General features: G+C 40.2%; 1 protein-coding gene across 2 annotated transcripts in view; it reads right to left on the bottom strand.

The window, feature by feature from the left end:
* Positions 1 to 9,993, bottom strand: part of sort1 (sortilin 1) — a 68,454-nt gene extending 58,461 nt beyond the window's left edge. For both annotated transcript variants that reach the window (XM_003220225.4, XM_008109419.3), the window contains exon 1: positions 9,553 to 9,993. In XM_003220225.4, coding sequence (XP_003220273.3) covers positions 9,553 to 9,978 — 426 coding nt within the window. In that variant the 5' untranslated portion in view covers positions 9,979 to 9,993. The remainder of the gene's footprint in view (positions 1 to 9,552) is intronic.
* Between the last annotated feature and the right edge of the window lie 6,569 nt (positions 9,994 to 16,562).

Below are 16,562 nucleotides of genomic sequence, written 5' to 3'. Positions count from 1 at the left end.
TTTTTCTCCCAATCATATGCATCAGTTTAGGTACTTTTGGTTACTTTTGGTTACATAGTTTTGGTGATACTCTCCCTTGATATATTTATAAGCCATGTAACATTATTTTTGTTTGTTTTGTTTATGTGACATAAAACATTAAAACTAGATCCTGATTGTTTTATGAACTCAGCAAAGAAATTATAAAATCATTACTCCATATACATTGCAAGAACACACTGACATCTCTCCCTCACCTAGATGTACCTAGAATTCAGCCAGGAGAAACCAGACCAGTACATCTGCAGGAGGAAATGTTCTCTGAGACAAGAATACAACGTTACTTGATTGACTGAATATGCAGCTAAAAGGCTGCACAAACTGTAGTAATTATGAATTTTATTCCATGTTAAACGTGCAAAAGCCCATAAGGATAGTCACATCTAATACTGGCTTTCTGATCTCCAACAGGCACCATCTATTCTTTCACAGACAGGCATCACAGCAAAACAATTACACATTCTTCTTTCTGAGACGCCAAGTTCTTATGAAATGCACTAAAAAACGGGGGAAAGCCTTATGGGCTGGAGGGAAAAGACTGTTTAAAAAGGCATTCTGACATTTTATATTTCTATGACTGATGGATTTCATCACTCAGCAAAGCCTTGGCAATTTTTTTTTAAAAGATGGTATTTAATTAGAAATTTTTAACAATTTCAGTTTGATCGTTTTTGGCATATTAGCTAACAAAGCAACAACATTGAGATAGTAAGATATAAGTAAGTAGACTCTAAACTTCTTGGGTGAAAGGACTCATTGGAAGTAACTATTTTACTCAAGAATGAGTATTCTTTGGTTTTGGAATTTGATTTACTCCACATTCCTGCACCTGGAATGCACCGGTGGAGGTCCATGATATACACACTTGCATTTCTGGTCTTTCCACTGTTGCAACAATTAAAGCCCTCATGCAGAGGGGATCTTGCTATCTCCTAGGATTTGGAGTCAACAACTAGCTTGAAAATATACCCTTCAAAATAAGTAATCCAAAAACAAATCTTAATTTTACCATTTTTATGTAAGGAACACCACTTTATTACACCATTGCGTATAATAGGACAGGAGCCCCCGGTGGAGTAGTGGGTTAAAGTCTTGTGACTTGAAGGCTGCCAGGTTTGAATCCAACCTGAGGAGAGTGCGGATGAGCTCCTTCTATCAGCTCCAGCTCTGTACGGGGACATGAGAGAAGCATCCCACAAGGATGGTAGAAACATCAAAACATCCGGGCATCCCCTGGGCAACGTCCTTGCAGACGGCCAGTTCTCTCACACCAGAAGTGATTTGCAGTTTCTCAAGTTGCTTCTGATATGAAAAAAAAAACATATAATAGGATTTGAGTACCCATGGATTTTACTATCTATTGGGGACGGGGGGGGGGGGGGGAGGTTGCCCTGTAACCAAATTCCAGTAGATATCAAGAACCTACTGTCTGATGTAGTAAATAAAATGGTGTCCCTTATATAAAATGGCAAACTCAAATTTGCTTTTTCAAGCTGTAGATGGTAAAATAAAAAATCCATAGACACATGCACAATTATATTTTGATTCTGAGATTCCATTCAAATCTTGGACCCTGTTTATTACAAAGAACATATTCTGAACATTTTACTGGAATACTTCACACTACTCCAACTAAACTAAATAGCAGAGACCAATTGGCGTTGAGCACTTACAAAGGATGACAAGTTCACCATCCATCATAAAGGAAATGATCAGAACAGATTTCATTTTTAAGTTCAACTAAATCCAGCAGCATCTTCTTAATCCTTTATTTCATTATAGCAATACAATAAACATTTTCTCTCTGATGTACCGATAGCTATTGCTGCCACAACTTCTGTTCATTGCTGTAATATTACATAGAACTCTTTAAACCAATACACAGTAGCTAACTACTCTATACAAAAAGAGATTTCTACCTCACGTAAAAGAAATGTGGCCTTTCTTAGAGAAGATTACAACAACATAAAATCATCTTGCTGATATGATTATCAAAGTCTTCCTATTTTCAATTACAGCTATACAGAAATATAATATTGATGGAATTATGGTTTAACACAAACATTGCAGAGAATAATAAAAGGATAAGGAAAAAAAGATGAAAAGTTGAGTATATAAAAATATTAAACCTCATGTAAAATGCTGAATTTTGAGCTATGGAAAGAGGGAGAAACTGAAGCACTCTGCTTCCAAGGCCAACTGATATATAAATAATAATTCTACTTTGTTTTGTACTAATCAGACAACATCTGGAATACTGTGTCTTGCTCCAGGCAATGTACGTTAAGGAGACTAAAGACAAACTGCAATCATTTTAGAAAACAGCAATGAAAATCGTCAGCAATATAAAAACAAATACTACAAGGAAGGATTGAAGGAACTAGATATGTTTAGCTTGGGGAAGAGAAGACAAAAGGAACATGATAGACCACTTCAAACAGGCTGTTGCATGGAAAGGGGCAGTAACTTATTCTCTGCTGACCTAAAGGATAGCACCATGGATCTTATGTTACAGGAATGCAGATTAAGTTAAACATTATGAAAGACTTCTTAATTGCAACAGCAGCTCAATAATGGAACCAATGAAGGAAAGGAGGTTTCCTTCATGGCAGGAGAGACTGAATTGTCATTTGCTGGAAATGCTCTAGGCTCTTTGCATAATGAAAGGAATAAAAACAACAACATCATGTGGCTAAAATTACCTATAAATCATGTCTCTTGATAACATTGAAAGATGACATGATTACCCCAATTATAATCTGCTCATTCTTGAAAATATGGTTAAAGGACATTTAAAAGCCCTCAACTCAGTCAAGACATTCTATTTATTAGTCCTAGAATACATACAAAAAGGGGAAGTTCAAGCAAGACATCCACTACCTTGGTGCAAAATATAACATAAATGGGGATAATAATTTGTCCAAAATGTTTATGAACATATCCACATGTGCAAAAGGAAACTTATTTTGGAGGTAGAAAGACAACTAGCAGCGCAGTGGAGCTTTTCAAAGAGAGGGTAAGCAAGTGAAGCAAAGATTAAGTAGAGTGCCTCTCTTATCCAAAAAACACTTTTTTCCTTGGGAAAAATGTTTTTTAAAAACCCATACCTGAAGGTAACATATGATAACTATTATTTCAGTTACAAAGACATTCTGCATAAAAATAAGGCCCAAACACACCACTTTCAACTTAAGATAAAACAGACATTGAAGGGGGAAAGAAAAGTAAATACATCAGAGAATGTAAGCTCATGAAACACAGCATCAGAAGAAGCTAAACAGATATTAGATTGAACAGAGAAGTTCAATATTAAGGACAGCAAGGAAGAACAGGGAGAATAAGAAAGCACAGGATGTGGTTACCTATGGGTAAGAACACTGGAAATGTGGAGAGAATGTGTGGCATTATGAAAGGGCACATCAATGCAGAAAAACAAAACAACAAAAGTATTAAAAGAAAACTACATTAAATGTGGAATTCAGTGTCAGGAAGATGGGTAATGTGATCATAATCACTGGCACTGTGGTAAGTTTTGAAATCATCATAGAAGTCTGTATAACCATGCACCCAAGAAGAATTCAAAAAGACAGGCAGTGTTTTTGATCCCTATTCCATACAAAGTTCTAGTAATCTGCATCTCCAACAGATTAGTTTTTGTAAGGCCAATTGCGCTTCCAAGATTAAGCCACAATAAAATATCCAGCTTTGCAACTGAATATATTCTCACTGAGTGCTTCCATCTACACGGTCACTACTGTAAAGGCTCAGATAAACAGAAGCCTGAGACATTCTGAGAGATTATAACTACATCCCAGGACCCTTCCACACAGCTAAATAAAATCTCACATTTTCTGCTTTGAACTGGAATATATGGCAGTGTGGATTCAGATAACCCAGTTCAAAGCAGATATTGTGGGATTTTCTGCCTTGATATTCTGGGTTATATGGCTATGTGGAAGGGCCCCCAATTTAACAAATAGCCTCAGTGCTTCATTTTCATGAACATGTGTCTTCACTACACCACTCTTTGTTAACAACAAACAGAAAAGAACATGTGAACCAGAAGAATTCAAGAGAAAACCACCCCAAAGTATTTGGCCGTACAGCTAGGAGAGCTAGCAATTTTTTTTCACTGGGAGCATCTATCAATCCATTCATTACAGCGAAGACTGCACAAAAATTCACAGCAGCAACAGCCTGAGAATTTCTGAAGACTTTGGAGGAAAAAAAACAAAAAATGTTGAAAAAGTTTTGTCTGATTTCTTTCCCCAGAAAAATAGCAGAAAACTTTTATTTCATTATTTTTTCCCTAGTCCTTCAGTCAAGACAGAGAATGGGAGGCTGTAACAAGATAGAGAAAAGTGGTTTGAGATAAGAGAGAAGTCAAAAGCAGAAGGATATTGAAATGGTTCAAGTAAGAGCTACTGAGAATGTGAACAAGAATGTTGGTTGCAGGTGGGGGGGGGGGGGGGTTGTATAAATATCAAAGATGTAATCAAAAGATAGTAGACCAATCCTAACATAAGTGAAATTGAAAGACAAAAATGGGACTCAGATGTTCAATTTAATTCGAATTAAATTTTAAGAATCGTGAGGTTAACAAGAATTTTTCAAAAACAGGAAACAGAGTTAATTAAGCAGCAAGATTCAATTTAAACTGCATAGAACACCTTCCATAACTAAAGGACTCCAATGTTTCTTTCAAGATTCCAAAGATTTTTGCAATAGGCAATGATAGCTAAGAAGAATGAGGAAATGAATTTTACTCAACAATAACCGAAGCCATCAATCCAACCGTTAGTTTTCACCTGACAAGGCTGGCTGGCAAGTCACAGTAGGGGCGATGCTCTTCACATGAAGGACACCCATAGTAAAAGGGCATGTTTTACTATCAATTTCAGGCAATTTCTGACAATAGTAGTTTGATATGTAAATAGGAGATTAACAGACTCTGTGATTCTGCTCCTAGTTAACTAGGAGAACAGTGAAATTCATTTATGACAACAGCTTTCTACTTTTTTCGTGCCAGAAGCAACTTCTGACTACAAGTCACTTCTGGTGTGAGAAAATTGGCTGTCTGCAAGGATGTTGCCCAGGGAACGCCCAAATGTTTGATATTTTACCATGCTTGTGGGGGGCTTCCCTCCTGTCCCCATTTGGGGAACTGGAGCTGACAGAGGGAGCTCACCCACTCTCCCCAGATTCAAACTACTGATCAGCAGTCCTGCTGGCACAAGGGTTTAACCCACTGCACCACTACTTGGAGCAGTGGTTCACAAACTTTGGTTGTCCAGGTGTTCTGGACTTCAACTTTCAGAAATCCCAAGTAAGTTTTACCAACAGTTGGGAGTTCTGGGAGATGAAGTCCAAAACATTTGGACAGCCAAAGTGTGGGAACCATTGACCTAATCCACCATGGCTAATTACTGTATTAATTGGATTTATGCATAGTGTAATGAAGTGATTCCCAAAGTGGGCGCTACTGCCCCCCGGTAGGCACTGGAGCGATCCAGGAAGGTGGTGATGGCACCTATTAGGACATGGGGGCGGGGCCTCTTCCCAAAAGCCTCTGTATGCCTCCCCTGAGGCGCTTGTTAGAACATGGGGGCGGGGTATAGAGGTCCAGCCCTGTCAGGCACTTGGGAAGAGGCCCCGCCCCCTCCTTTAGCCCCGCCCCGTGTCCTTGCAGGTGCCGCAGGACAGGGATAGAAGCTCAGCCCTGCCTCAGAGCTTTTAACTCCACCCATCCCAGCTCTGGCCTCCCATTTGTGGCCCCGCCCACCTCCCCCTCTCAGCCCTGCCCTCTTGAGCAGGAACCACGACCACCCCTCAAAGCCACACCCCCTTTCCAGGGGGCGCTGAGTAATATTTTTTCTGGAAAGGGGACGGCAGGACAAATAAGTTTGGGAACCACTTGTGTAGTGGTTTGGCAGTTGGACAGAGGATGTATCTACACTGCAGCATTGATACATTTGACATCACTTTAAATGCCAGGGCTCAATGTTATGGAATCATGGGACTTGTAGCTTTACAAGGTCTTTAGCCTTCTCTCTCCTAGAACACTGGAACCTCATCAAATTACAAACCTCAGGGTCCCACAGCATTGAGTCATGGCAACTAAACAGGGTGTCAAACTGCATCAATTCTACAACATAGATGCACCTTAGGACACTGGGGACCAGGGTTTCAATCCCGATTCAGCCATGGGAACCCATTGGTTGACCCTGGGCAAGTCACAGTCTCTCAACCTTCCAGTACAAGTCTTATAAAAAAAAACACAGAGACAGGTTCAACTTCTATAATCTAAAACAACTTGAAGGCACACAAAAACAACAACAACAACAACAACCAGGAAGTAACATTATGAACTCAACTTCCAATTCAAAAGTGTTTATTATGCCATCTCTAAATCAATTTTCAGCAGCTCTATAGTAATATAACATTCTAAAATTGTAGATCACTTGCATGCTGGGTGGATTCAGGTGAATTCTGCCTTGTCACTACATGCTGACAATCAAGTAAAACTATTCTGACAGAATTTCATATAGAATGGACTTTACAATCCGTGCTCCGTGGACAAGACACTTTTGCCAACATGTCCAACCAACACTGGCTGTAGAATACAATGAAAGTTGAACACCCTCAGAAAAGCTAGGTAATCTGAGCAACCGAATTTTAGATTTGTGCACACCTATCTTGGAGAGCAGCTGGTTTCCTCACTTGTTAGTCCAATACAACCAACTCCAGTCTTACTACTTTAGCATAAGCCATTCACATGAAATCCAATAGTGTCCACCGGCTTTTAACACAAGCCACAGGCTAATGAAGAAAGTGGTAAGCTCAAAACCAGTTTATATCCCTCTGAGTGCCAGTAATCCTCAGAATAGATAAAGAAAATCATTTCAGGGTGAACTAGATGTCACACAGATAATCAGTTACTGAGGTATTTTGCATTTTTAAAAGCTTCTGACCAGCTCTGAGGGTGCATCTACACTGCAGAATTAATACAATTGCACACCACTTTAATTGCCATTGCTCAATGCTTTGGAATCTTGGGAGTTGTTAGGTAAGGCACCAAGCCTCTTTGGCAGAGAAAAACAAAGATCTTGTAAAACTAGAACTCCTAGGATTCCATAACATTGAGCCATGACAGTTAAGGTAGTGTCAAGCTGCATTACTTCTAAAGTGTAAACACACCCTAGACTGGAAATCTCCACCGTTCCCCCAATTTAAATGCACATTCCAGTTGGCTTCCTAGGAAAAATAGCACACAAGTGCCAAGGGTGTCAAGTCCTCGACTTAGCTCCAAAGTCATTATATTCTCCAGCTCTGAAGGTGTGGCTCTTCCCCATTCTTTCCTCACAAGTGCGTCAGGCTGTCCACTCAAAAACATACATGTTTATTTGTGTGGCATGCATATTACCAATGTTCAATTCTTGCAAAGAGTGCCACGGGTTCAAACCTTACCTGAGCTACGCAAGTTGCCTGTCCTAGGAAACCTGCCTCCTGATGTGTATTTTTGTTGTACTTTACGTTCCTTAAGGAAGCTTCTGGGGCTGAGAGTGCATGACTTACCCAGAATCACCCCAGTGAGTTTCATGAATGAGTGGGGATTCTAACCAAGGTCTCCAGAATCGTATGGTGCATCCATAGGTAAAAAAAGGTAAAGTTTCCCCTTGACTTTAAGTCTAAGTTGAGTCCGACTGGGGAGTAGTGCTCATCTTCATTTCTAAGCCGAAGAGCCAACGTTGTCCATAGACACCTCCAAGGTCATGTGGCCAGCATGACTGCATGGAGCACTATTACCTTCCCATTGGAGCAGTACCTATTTATCTACCCACATTTGTATATTTTCAAACTTCTAGTTTGGCAGAAGCTGGGAGTATCAACGGGAACTCATCCCGTCCCATACCATCAACCTTTCGGTCAGCAAGTTCAGCAACTCACCGGTTTAACCCACTGCACCACCGGGGAATCATGCAGCCTTACTGTCCAATTAATGCGGTTTAACAATCCTTAAAACTGGTTTTTAATGCCATGGCTCAATAGAGCTTGATGCCACTTAAACTGCCATGGCTCAATGCGATGGAATTGTAGGAATTTGTAGTTTGGTGAGGAATCCACCCTTTGGCAGAGAAGACTCAAGACATCGTAAAACTATACCTCCCATGATTCCACAGCATTGAGACATGGCAGTTGAAATGGTTTCACATTGTATCCATTCAATAATGCAGGCACACCCATAGCCGACTGCTGAAACCCCTACCCCATACTTGAAGTGATGGAGATTATTAATAAGCAATCTACACATGCTCAGAGATGTCTTCCTTGTTACTCTCGGGCTGAGCTGAACGTGCATCTATACCAGATGCAACTCCCACAATTCAACTCCCACAATTCTTATCAGCCCACTGGAAGTCCAAAACAGCTGGAGGGCTGAAGTTTGTGCATGCCTGATCCATACCGTAGAATGTATGCAGCTTGTCACTACTTTGAACGAATACAACTCAGTGCTATGGAATCCTAGGATTTATAGTTTAAATATATCGACCTGGACACAGCCTATTATTTGAGAATACAGAAATGGTGGGCCACTCTAACAACCACTATGTCAGACTACACAGAGAAGCCACTGAAATCCACAAGCATGTGGACAATTTAAGCAGAAGGGGGAAACCATGAAAATGAACAAAATCTGGCTTTCAGTATTTTTTTAAAAAATCTAAAATCAGGACAGTAAATAAAGAACAACACTCTGAAAACAGAGGAATTCCAGACAGGAAACAATCAGGGCCAGCCAACATCTCCCAACGAAGGATTCCCCAGGCAGCAAGCAGCCAGGCCTTGAAACTGAAAGGCTATGCAATGCTAATCAAGGTGGTCAATTGAAACATTTATACTTGCCTTAAACAGACAAGAGTTCTTTCTCCCACCCTGGACTTTCCACAGATATATAAACCCCACTTGCCTAGTTTCCAACAGACCTCACAATCTCTGGGAATGCCTGCCATAGATGTGGGCGAAACATCAGGAGGAATGCTTCAGTAACATGGCCATGCAGCCCGGAAAACTCACAGCAACCCAGTGATTCCCGCCATGAAAGCCTTCGACAACACATTAATACAGTTTGTCACCACTTTGAACGGATACTACCCAATGTTAGGGAATCCTTGGATGTACAGCTTATATATATTTATATGGAGCCCAAGAAGGAAGTTCAAGACCTTGTAAAACTACTGGGATGCCTTAACATTGAGCCCTGGCAGTTAAAGCGGCATCAAACTGAATCCTGGGGTTTGTTATTCAGAGAAGACTAAAGACCTTGTGAACGGCAATTCCCTGGATTTCATAGCCTTGAGCCAGAGCAGCTGCAGTGGTGTCGAACCACATTAACTCTTCAGTGCAGATGCTCTTTCTGGTCTTTGAAGGCCGCCACAGAAGGGAAGGCATTCATCAGCAGTTTGTTTTTCTCCTCAGACACGTCTGACCCATCACTGTATCCCGGCCTCTCACCTTGTGAGTGTTGTTGCTCAGCGCCTCCAAGGCAAAACCGCCGTCCCGCGGGCCGCATTCCGCCTCGGGCCGGCCCTCCTGCGCCCTCCGCCGGGCCCGCAGCCTCCCCGCTCCGAACCGGAGCTCCCGGCCGCCAAGCAGCGCCGGCGCCACCGCCAAAAGCAGCACCAAGAAGACCCCGAAGCGCACCAAACCCGCCCGCTCCATCTCCGACGCCGCTAACAACAACAATCGCCAGGAAACTCTGTCCTCAAGCTTCAGGGGATGGCCTGTCCCGCCCATCCGCGCTCTCATTGGCCCGCGCCGACCAGGTATGTCAACGTCACTGGCTGCCGAAGACGCCAATCTCACCCACCTTCGAACAACAACCTGCCTCTCTTGGCAGCTTCTCTTCCATTCGTCCAGCTCTCCCGGCTTCTCTTTCATTATTGGGTCAGTGCCCTGTCAGTCTCCGTACTGCAGTCGATGATTGGTTCCCCGCGGTAAGAGCCTCCTCCCGTCAGATTCTCTAGCTGGGCAGCATCACCCCACTTTGAAGAGCACCTTGCCCATTGGCTAATTGCCTACCAGCGTTGTCCCTTTGCTGATCTTCGGAGTAATCCTAAAACATCCTCGAGGCTGTGCTCTGATTGGCTAGAGAGCCCAGTTAATGGGTGCAGACTACACTGTATATCTAATGCAGTTTGGCACCACCTTAACTGCCATGGCTCAATGAAAAGGGCACTTAGGAGTCTTAATTTTGCAAGGTCTTGAACCATTATTATTTTATTATTATTATTATTAAACTTTATTTGTACCCCGCTAGCATCTCCCGAAGGACTCGATGCGGCTTACAAAGGCCAAGGCCTCAACACACAATATAACAATACAAAACAAAAGGCAAATTAAAAACAATTAAAACAGTATAAACAACAAGCAATAAACAATACGCTAAAACACAATAAAACTGGGCCGGGCCAGAGTAATGGGTACAAGATTAAAAGTGCTGATGTGACAGGTGATATATAAGGCTTCTAGAGCAAGTGCAGAGTGCGATATACAATCTTAGTTCTAATAAAGTGCTTATGGGACTTGGTGTTGGAGATTGCCTATTAATTAACCATGTCTGCCCAAAAGCTCCTGTTATGCCATAGCACTGAGCCATAGCAGTTGAAGTGGTGTCAAACTGCATTAATGCTACAGTGTAGTTCAGGCATGGGCAAACTTCGGCCCTCCAGGTATTTTGGACTTCAAGTCCCACAATTCCTAACAGCCTTTGCCCATGCCTGGTGTAGATGCATCTCTGAAGATGGGGTTAATTAAAGTCTACACATAAAATTCATGTGTTTCATATACACATAGCCAGATGATTGTTTTATACAGTATTATTTTGTGCATGGAATAAATTTTGTGTACATTGTGCCATCAGTATTTCAGCCATCCTTGTAGACTATTTTGGGGTTTTGGAGTATTTTGGAATTCTAGACAAGTCAAAGGCATTCATGGCTGGAATCACTGGGTTGCTGTGAGTTTTCCGGGCTGTATGGCCATGTTCCAGAAGCATTCTCTCCTGACATTTCGCCCACATCTATGGCAGGCAACCTCAGAGGTTGTAAGGTCTGTTGGAAACTACGCAAGTAGGGTTTATATATCTGTGCAATGTCCAGGGTGGGAGAAAGAACTCTTGTCTGAGGCAAGCATGAATGTTTCAATTGAACACCTTGATTAGCTTTGAATAGCATTGCAGCTTCGAAGTCTGGCTGCTTCCTGTCTGTGGGAATCCTTTGTTGGGAGGTAATTAGCTGGCCCTGATTGCTTCTTGTCTGGAATTCCCATTTTTGAGTGTTCCCCAAGCAGGAAGCAGCCACACTTTGAAGCTGCAAGGCTATTCAATGCTAATCAAGATGGTCAACTGAAACATTCACACTTGCCTCAAACAGACAATTCTTTCTCCCACACTGGACATTCCACAGAAATATAAATCTCACGTGTCTAGTTTCCAACATAGCTCACAACCTCTGAGGATGCCTGCCATAGATGTGGGTGAAACATCAGGAGAGAATGCTTCTGGAACATGGCCATGCAGCCCAGAAAACTCACAACAACCCAAGGAATACTCAACTTGTATATGAATTTGTTAGCCTTGTCAATATACACTGGCAAAGGAAAAATGATTTTGAGAAATTGATACATAGCAAAGTCATCAGTCAAATCTCTGAAGCTTTTTTCTCTTGCTGTAGGGACACCTGAAGGGTTTCACAAGGTTAACAACAGCTTTTGTGCAATTGTTGCCTTTATGTCAAAAGCACAACTATTTTTATTAAATAGGGTCTCCGCACAGTTGTGATAAATCAAATTATCATTTTCTGTCACGTTTCCTCCAAAATTGTGCAGGCGAAGCTTGGCTCTCTTCCCCACTTCACCTTCACAATTTGCAAGGTAAGTTGGGATGAACGTGAGCCTGGTTGGCTCAGGGTGCACTTTGCAAAATTAATGCACTTTAACACATTTACCTTCCATGGCTGCTCTCATTTAAGAGAGCAAAGTGGGATAATGATGTTTTTGAATTGTGGAGAGTTGTAACTTACGAGATCTTTAATCTACTCTACCCTAGAGTGCTAGTGTCTTACCAAACTACAAATCCCAGGATTCCACAACACTGAGCCACGACAGTTAATGTGGTGTCAAATTGTATTAATTCTTTAATGTAGATGCAAGGATCTCAGCCTGTATCAGTCCAAATTTCCAGTGTATACTGCACAATCTCTCTGATATATTACTTAGGGTCACTTATCTTTATTCAGGATTGTAGGAAAGAAATATTTTCTTGAACCAACCACTAGTTCAGCTCTATGCCTTAATTTTTACAAATAAAATGACAGTCAATAATCAAGCCTACTGAAGAACATGTCCAGTTTGATCCTCATCTATTCCAAGAATAGTTAAATTGGTTTTTGTTTGAGAGATAAGGGCATGCTGTTATGTTGGAATGTTGCCATATGTTAGAAAGAGGATAGAAAATCCCAATATTATTATACATGCCATTGTGGAAGGGTTTTTGGCTTGGAAGGTGGAATAGAATATTAGAAAGACAAAGAACTGAGCAATTTGAACTAGCTTTTTTTAAAAAAAAAATAATAAAGAGTGTACACAAATGGAAATCTACAGCTAATGCAACCAGTTGAGTAAACTGGCAGTGGTTTTATGGGTGCTGCAATGTTCAGTGGAACACTAATGGAAGCACTGAAGTGCAAACAGGAAACTGAACCAAAAGGTTGCAACATGAAACTGTTGGAGATGGGGAAAAGGAAACCTAATGGCATGCAACACAAATTAGATGGTGAAATAATGTATAGACATTGCAGTGACATTGACAAAAATTATCTACTGAAGACAGATCCCTATTAGAATTATTAGAAAATAGCCCAAGAAACTACTGAAAACTTCCTCAACCTGGGACTCCTGCAGCTTTGTTGAATTCGACTTCTATTACCAAAGAAATATCATCCCAAACCAAAGCCCTGTTCAAGAGACAGACGTAGTGCCACTATTATAGGACTATATTCCTCAATTTCTTTTAACCATATTAGATGATCTTTTTGTTTGAAAAAGTAGGATAGAGATCAAATATTTTTAATAGAAGAAATATATATATATATTTAAAAACAACTAATTTGTTCCTGAAAACTACTAACAGAATAAAATGAAACAAGTTTCCCAAAAGGAAGAAAATAATTTGCCATAATCTCTGGCGATCTTTGCTAACATTCAAGAAGGGACAACATGACTCCTCTGAAATTAGCTGAGGAACATCTTGATCTCTGGGAAATTGCTCCATAAGCCAAAAAAAAAAAAATCCAAGTTACTCTGTGGGCCACTGAGCATAATCTTTACCAGGACCAAGTGTTTGAGTTGGCTGGGGAAACAAACAGGCAACTAAGCAAGATCACCGCTTTGATTACCAGTTTCTTAGCCTTTATATTTATAAAGGCTGTAATTATGTGATTAAAACAAAAAGGCAGGCTAGGATTACTCTGGAATAATAACATTCTTCCAACTTTTAGGAAGCTGCCATTTTTCAAAACACCGCCATTCTGAAACTATGTTGGTTATTCAGGATATTAAAGAAATTTGCTGGTTTCCAGCTGCAGCTAATGCAAAATCAGACATCGATCTGAAAACATAATTTGAACTCATAATTATTTTGTGCGGATTATCCACATAGAAATTATCAACAGACAAACTATATTTAAATCTGTATTAGGAGACAGAAGTTGGCAAGTTTGAAATGACAACCACCAATCCCTAGTGATTATTAGCAATAAATACAGGGTGGGCAGTTCTTACTAGAACAGATAAGAAAACAAAAAGGTAACACATATCAGATTTGGCATACATTTTACCCGAGATATTTACTTAACATCAGCCATGATTACTATATATACAAAGGGTGCTCCAAAAATGTATACACCCTTTAACTAATTATAGCAATAATGATTATTTGAAGGTTAAGTAAATATTTATATTGAAGAATAAATGTGATAGTGATTTAACCAGGATTACATAACCCATTTTAAATTATTGTTTTATGTAGCGTTCAATTTGTCTCTGCTTGCATTGTTGAAGCATTGAGTTGTAAACTTCATTTAAAAGTGTTTTTGAAGGCTTTCATGGCCAGAATCACTGGGTTGCTGTGGGTTTTCCGGGCTGTGTGGCCAGTCTTTCCTGACATGCCCACATCTACGGCAGGCATCCTCAGTTGTGAGGTTAGAAACTAGTCAATTGGGGTGTATATATCTGTGGAATGCCCAGGGTGGGAGAAAGAAATCTTGTCTGTTTGAGGCAAGTGTGAATGCTGCAAGTGATCACCTTGATTAGCATAGAATAGCCTTGCAGCTTCAAAGTTTGGCTGCTTCCTGCCTGGGGGGAATCCTTTGTTGGGAGATGATTAGCTGGCCCTGATTGTTTCTTGTCTGGAATTCCCATTTCTGAGTGTTGTTCTTTATTTACTGTTCTGATTTGAGTTTTTTAAAATACTGGTAGTCAGATTTTGTTCATTTTCATGATTTCCTCCTTTCTGTTGAAATTATCCACATGCTTGTAGTTTTCAATGACTTCTCTTTGTTCACAGATATAAAAACCCCACTTGCCTAGTTTCCAACAAACCTCATAAACTCTGAGGATGCCTGCCATAGATGTGGGTCAAACATCAAGAGAGAATGCTTCTAGAACATGGCCATACAGCTCGGAAAACTCACAGCCACCTATTCATTTAAAAGTTTCACTTGTGATTTCACAATAATTCTCTAGGGTAGGGAAGAGACCAAAACAAATTCCTTGAATTATGAACTGTTAAGGCATTACGCATTTTTGGGCACATGCTGTATATTATAAAACAGATACAGAAAACCTTCAAGGAAGTTTGTGTCCTGTTTGCATTACAGCATATACTCAGAGCCAGAGTGGTATCGTTGAATGAGTGTTGGATTAGGATGCTGGGAAACCGGATTCAAATATCTCATCTGCCATAGAAATTCACTGGGTGATGTTGATAGGTTATACTCCCCAGCCACAAAGGACGGCAAGGGAAAACTTCTGAACATTTTCTGTCACAAAAATCCTGTGATAGATTAGCCTTCGGGGCACCATGACTCAGAAATGACTTGAAGGCAAACAACAGCATGCTGAAGCAGAACCTGTACAAACAGAGGCAGCATACCAGTTCATGTCTAATTCAGTAACAGGAATATATACCCAATCAATTCAGAAAAATCAGAAAGGAAGCACCAAAGAAAAATATGTACTATCTTATGAAGGATGGGGATCATACAACTCTCCAGAGGTTGTAGGGACTGAAATTACTGACATTCAAGCCATCACAGACAATGCCATGGAACAATGAGAGTTGCAGTACAAGCTAGAAGATCTCATGATTCCTACCCTTGCTGTACACATACATCATTTCCTCAAAATAAAAGATACACAATATAATGTATTTGTGAGTTATAAACAGAGAAGGAACCCAACAGAGATCTTCCTCGCAGCTTTTTTTTTTGATATTTAAAGTGTTTGGATTTGAACAGTGGGCTACATGGATAAGGTCTGTATACTTTTCCTAATGCTATGATACATATTATAAGAAGTGTACATTTTTCTAATAACTCAAGACCAACATGAATACGCATAGCTTTTAACATTTGGTGTTGACTGGTTTGTAGCAGTCAAGGACTTGCTTTTACTGCTCAAATAAGAATGGAACAAAGTCTTGTTTTTTTAGTAAGCTCACATGGTAGCTGGTACTACCAACTGTATTTAAAAGAGAACATAAAAGCCTTTGTCTTACATGTTAAGAGATCTTTTTTTGCACAAGCTAAACAAAGTCTAGATGAAATAAAACCATTCTATGCCTTCAAAGGACTCTTCATATCCTTTCCTACAGATTTTAAACACCTCTATTCTCACTGAAGAATGCATTAGACCAGCTTAATCTAGGATCACATTTGCTTTACAATTTACTTCCCCTGAGCCTTTGTTTCAAAGGAATGCTATACAATTAATGCACTTACTTCGCAGTGCATCCATTCTTACAGGTATTAGAAGGCACTAATGGAACAGCTGTTATATGTTAGGTAGTACCCAGCCAACATGGGACATTTTTCTGCTTATTGCTCATTACACCCAATAACATTTGCTTAGTGAAAACACAGCCATTGGGGCACACTCCATTATTTCTGTGTTAAACTTTACAACACTCCCATATATGTCTTTCCTACCTGATTACAGAACATTCTTGAGAACATTTTTTGAGCATTAATTATGTCTGCCAATCATTGGAATAAGGCAGACAATTCATCACTTTCTTCAATAAGTACATTTCTATATGATTTCCCATCACTAATTTTTCAACAAAAGGAAGAATCCTGCATTTGTCTGGGTTCATTCAGATTGTTTCAGCAAAAAATGCAATTGTTTACTTACATATTTGAGAGACTGCTATAAACTTTTATCCCTTTGATTAGAAACATCTGGCT

Source organism: Anolis carolinensis, chromosome 4 (genome assembly GCF_035594765.1).
Source record: "Anolis carolinensis isolate JA03-04 chromosome 4, rAnoCar3.1.pri, whole genome shotgun sequence".
Lineage (NCBI taxonomy): Eukaryota > Metazoa > Chordata > Lepidosauria > Squamata > Dactyloidae > Anolis > Anolis carolinensis.
This window is presented reverse-complemented; position numbering and strand designations above follow the sequence as displayed.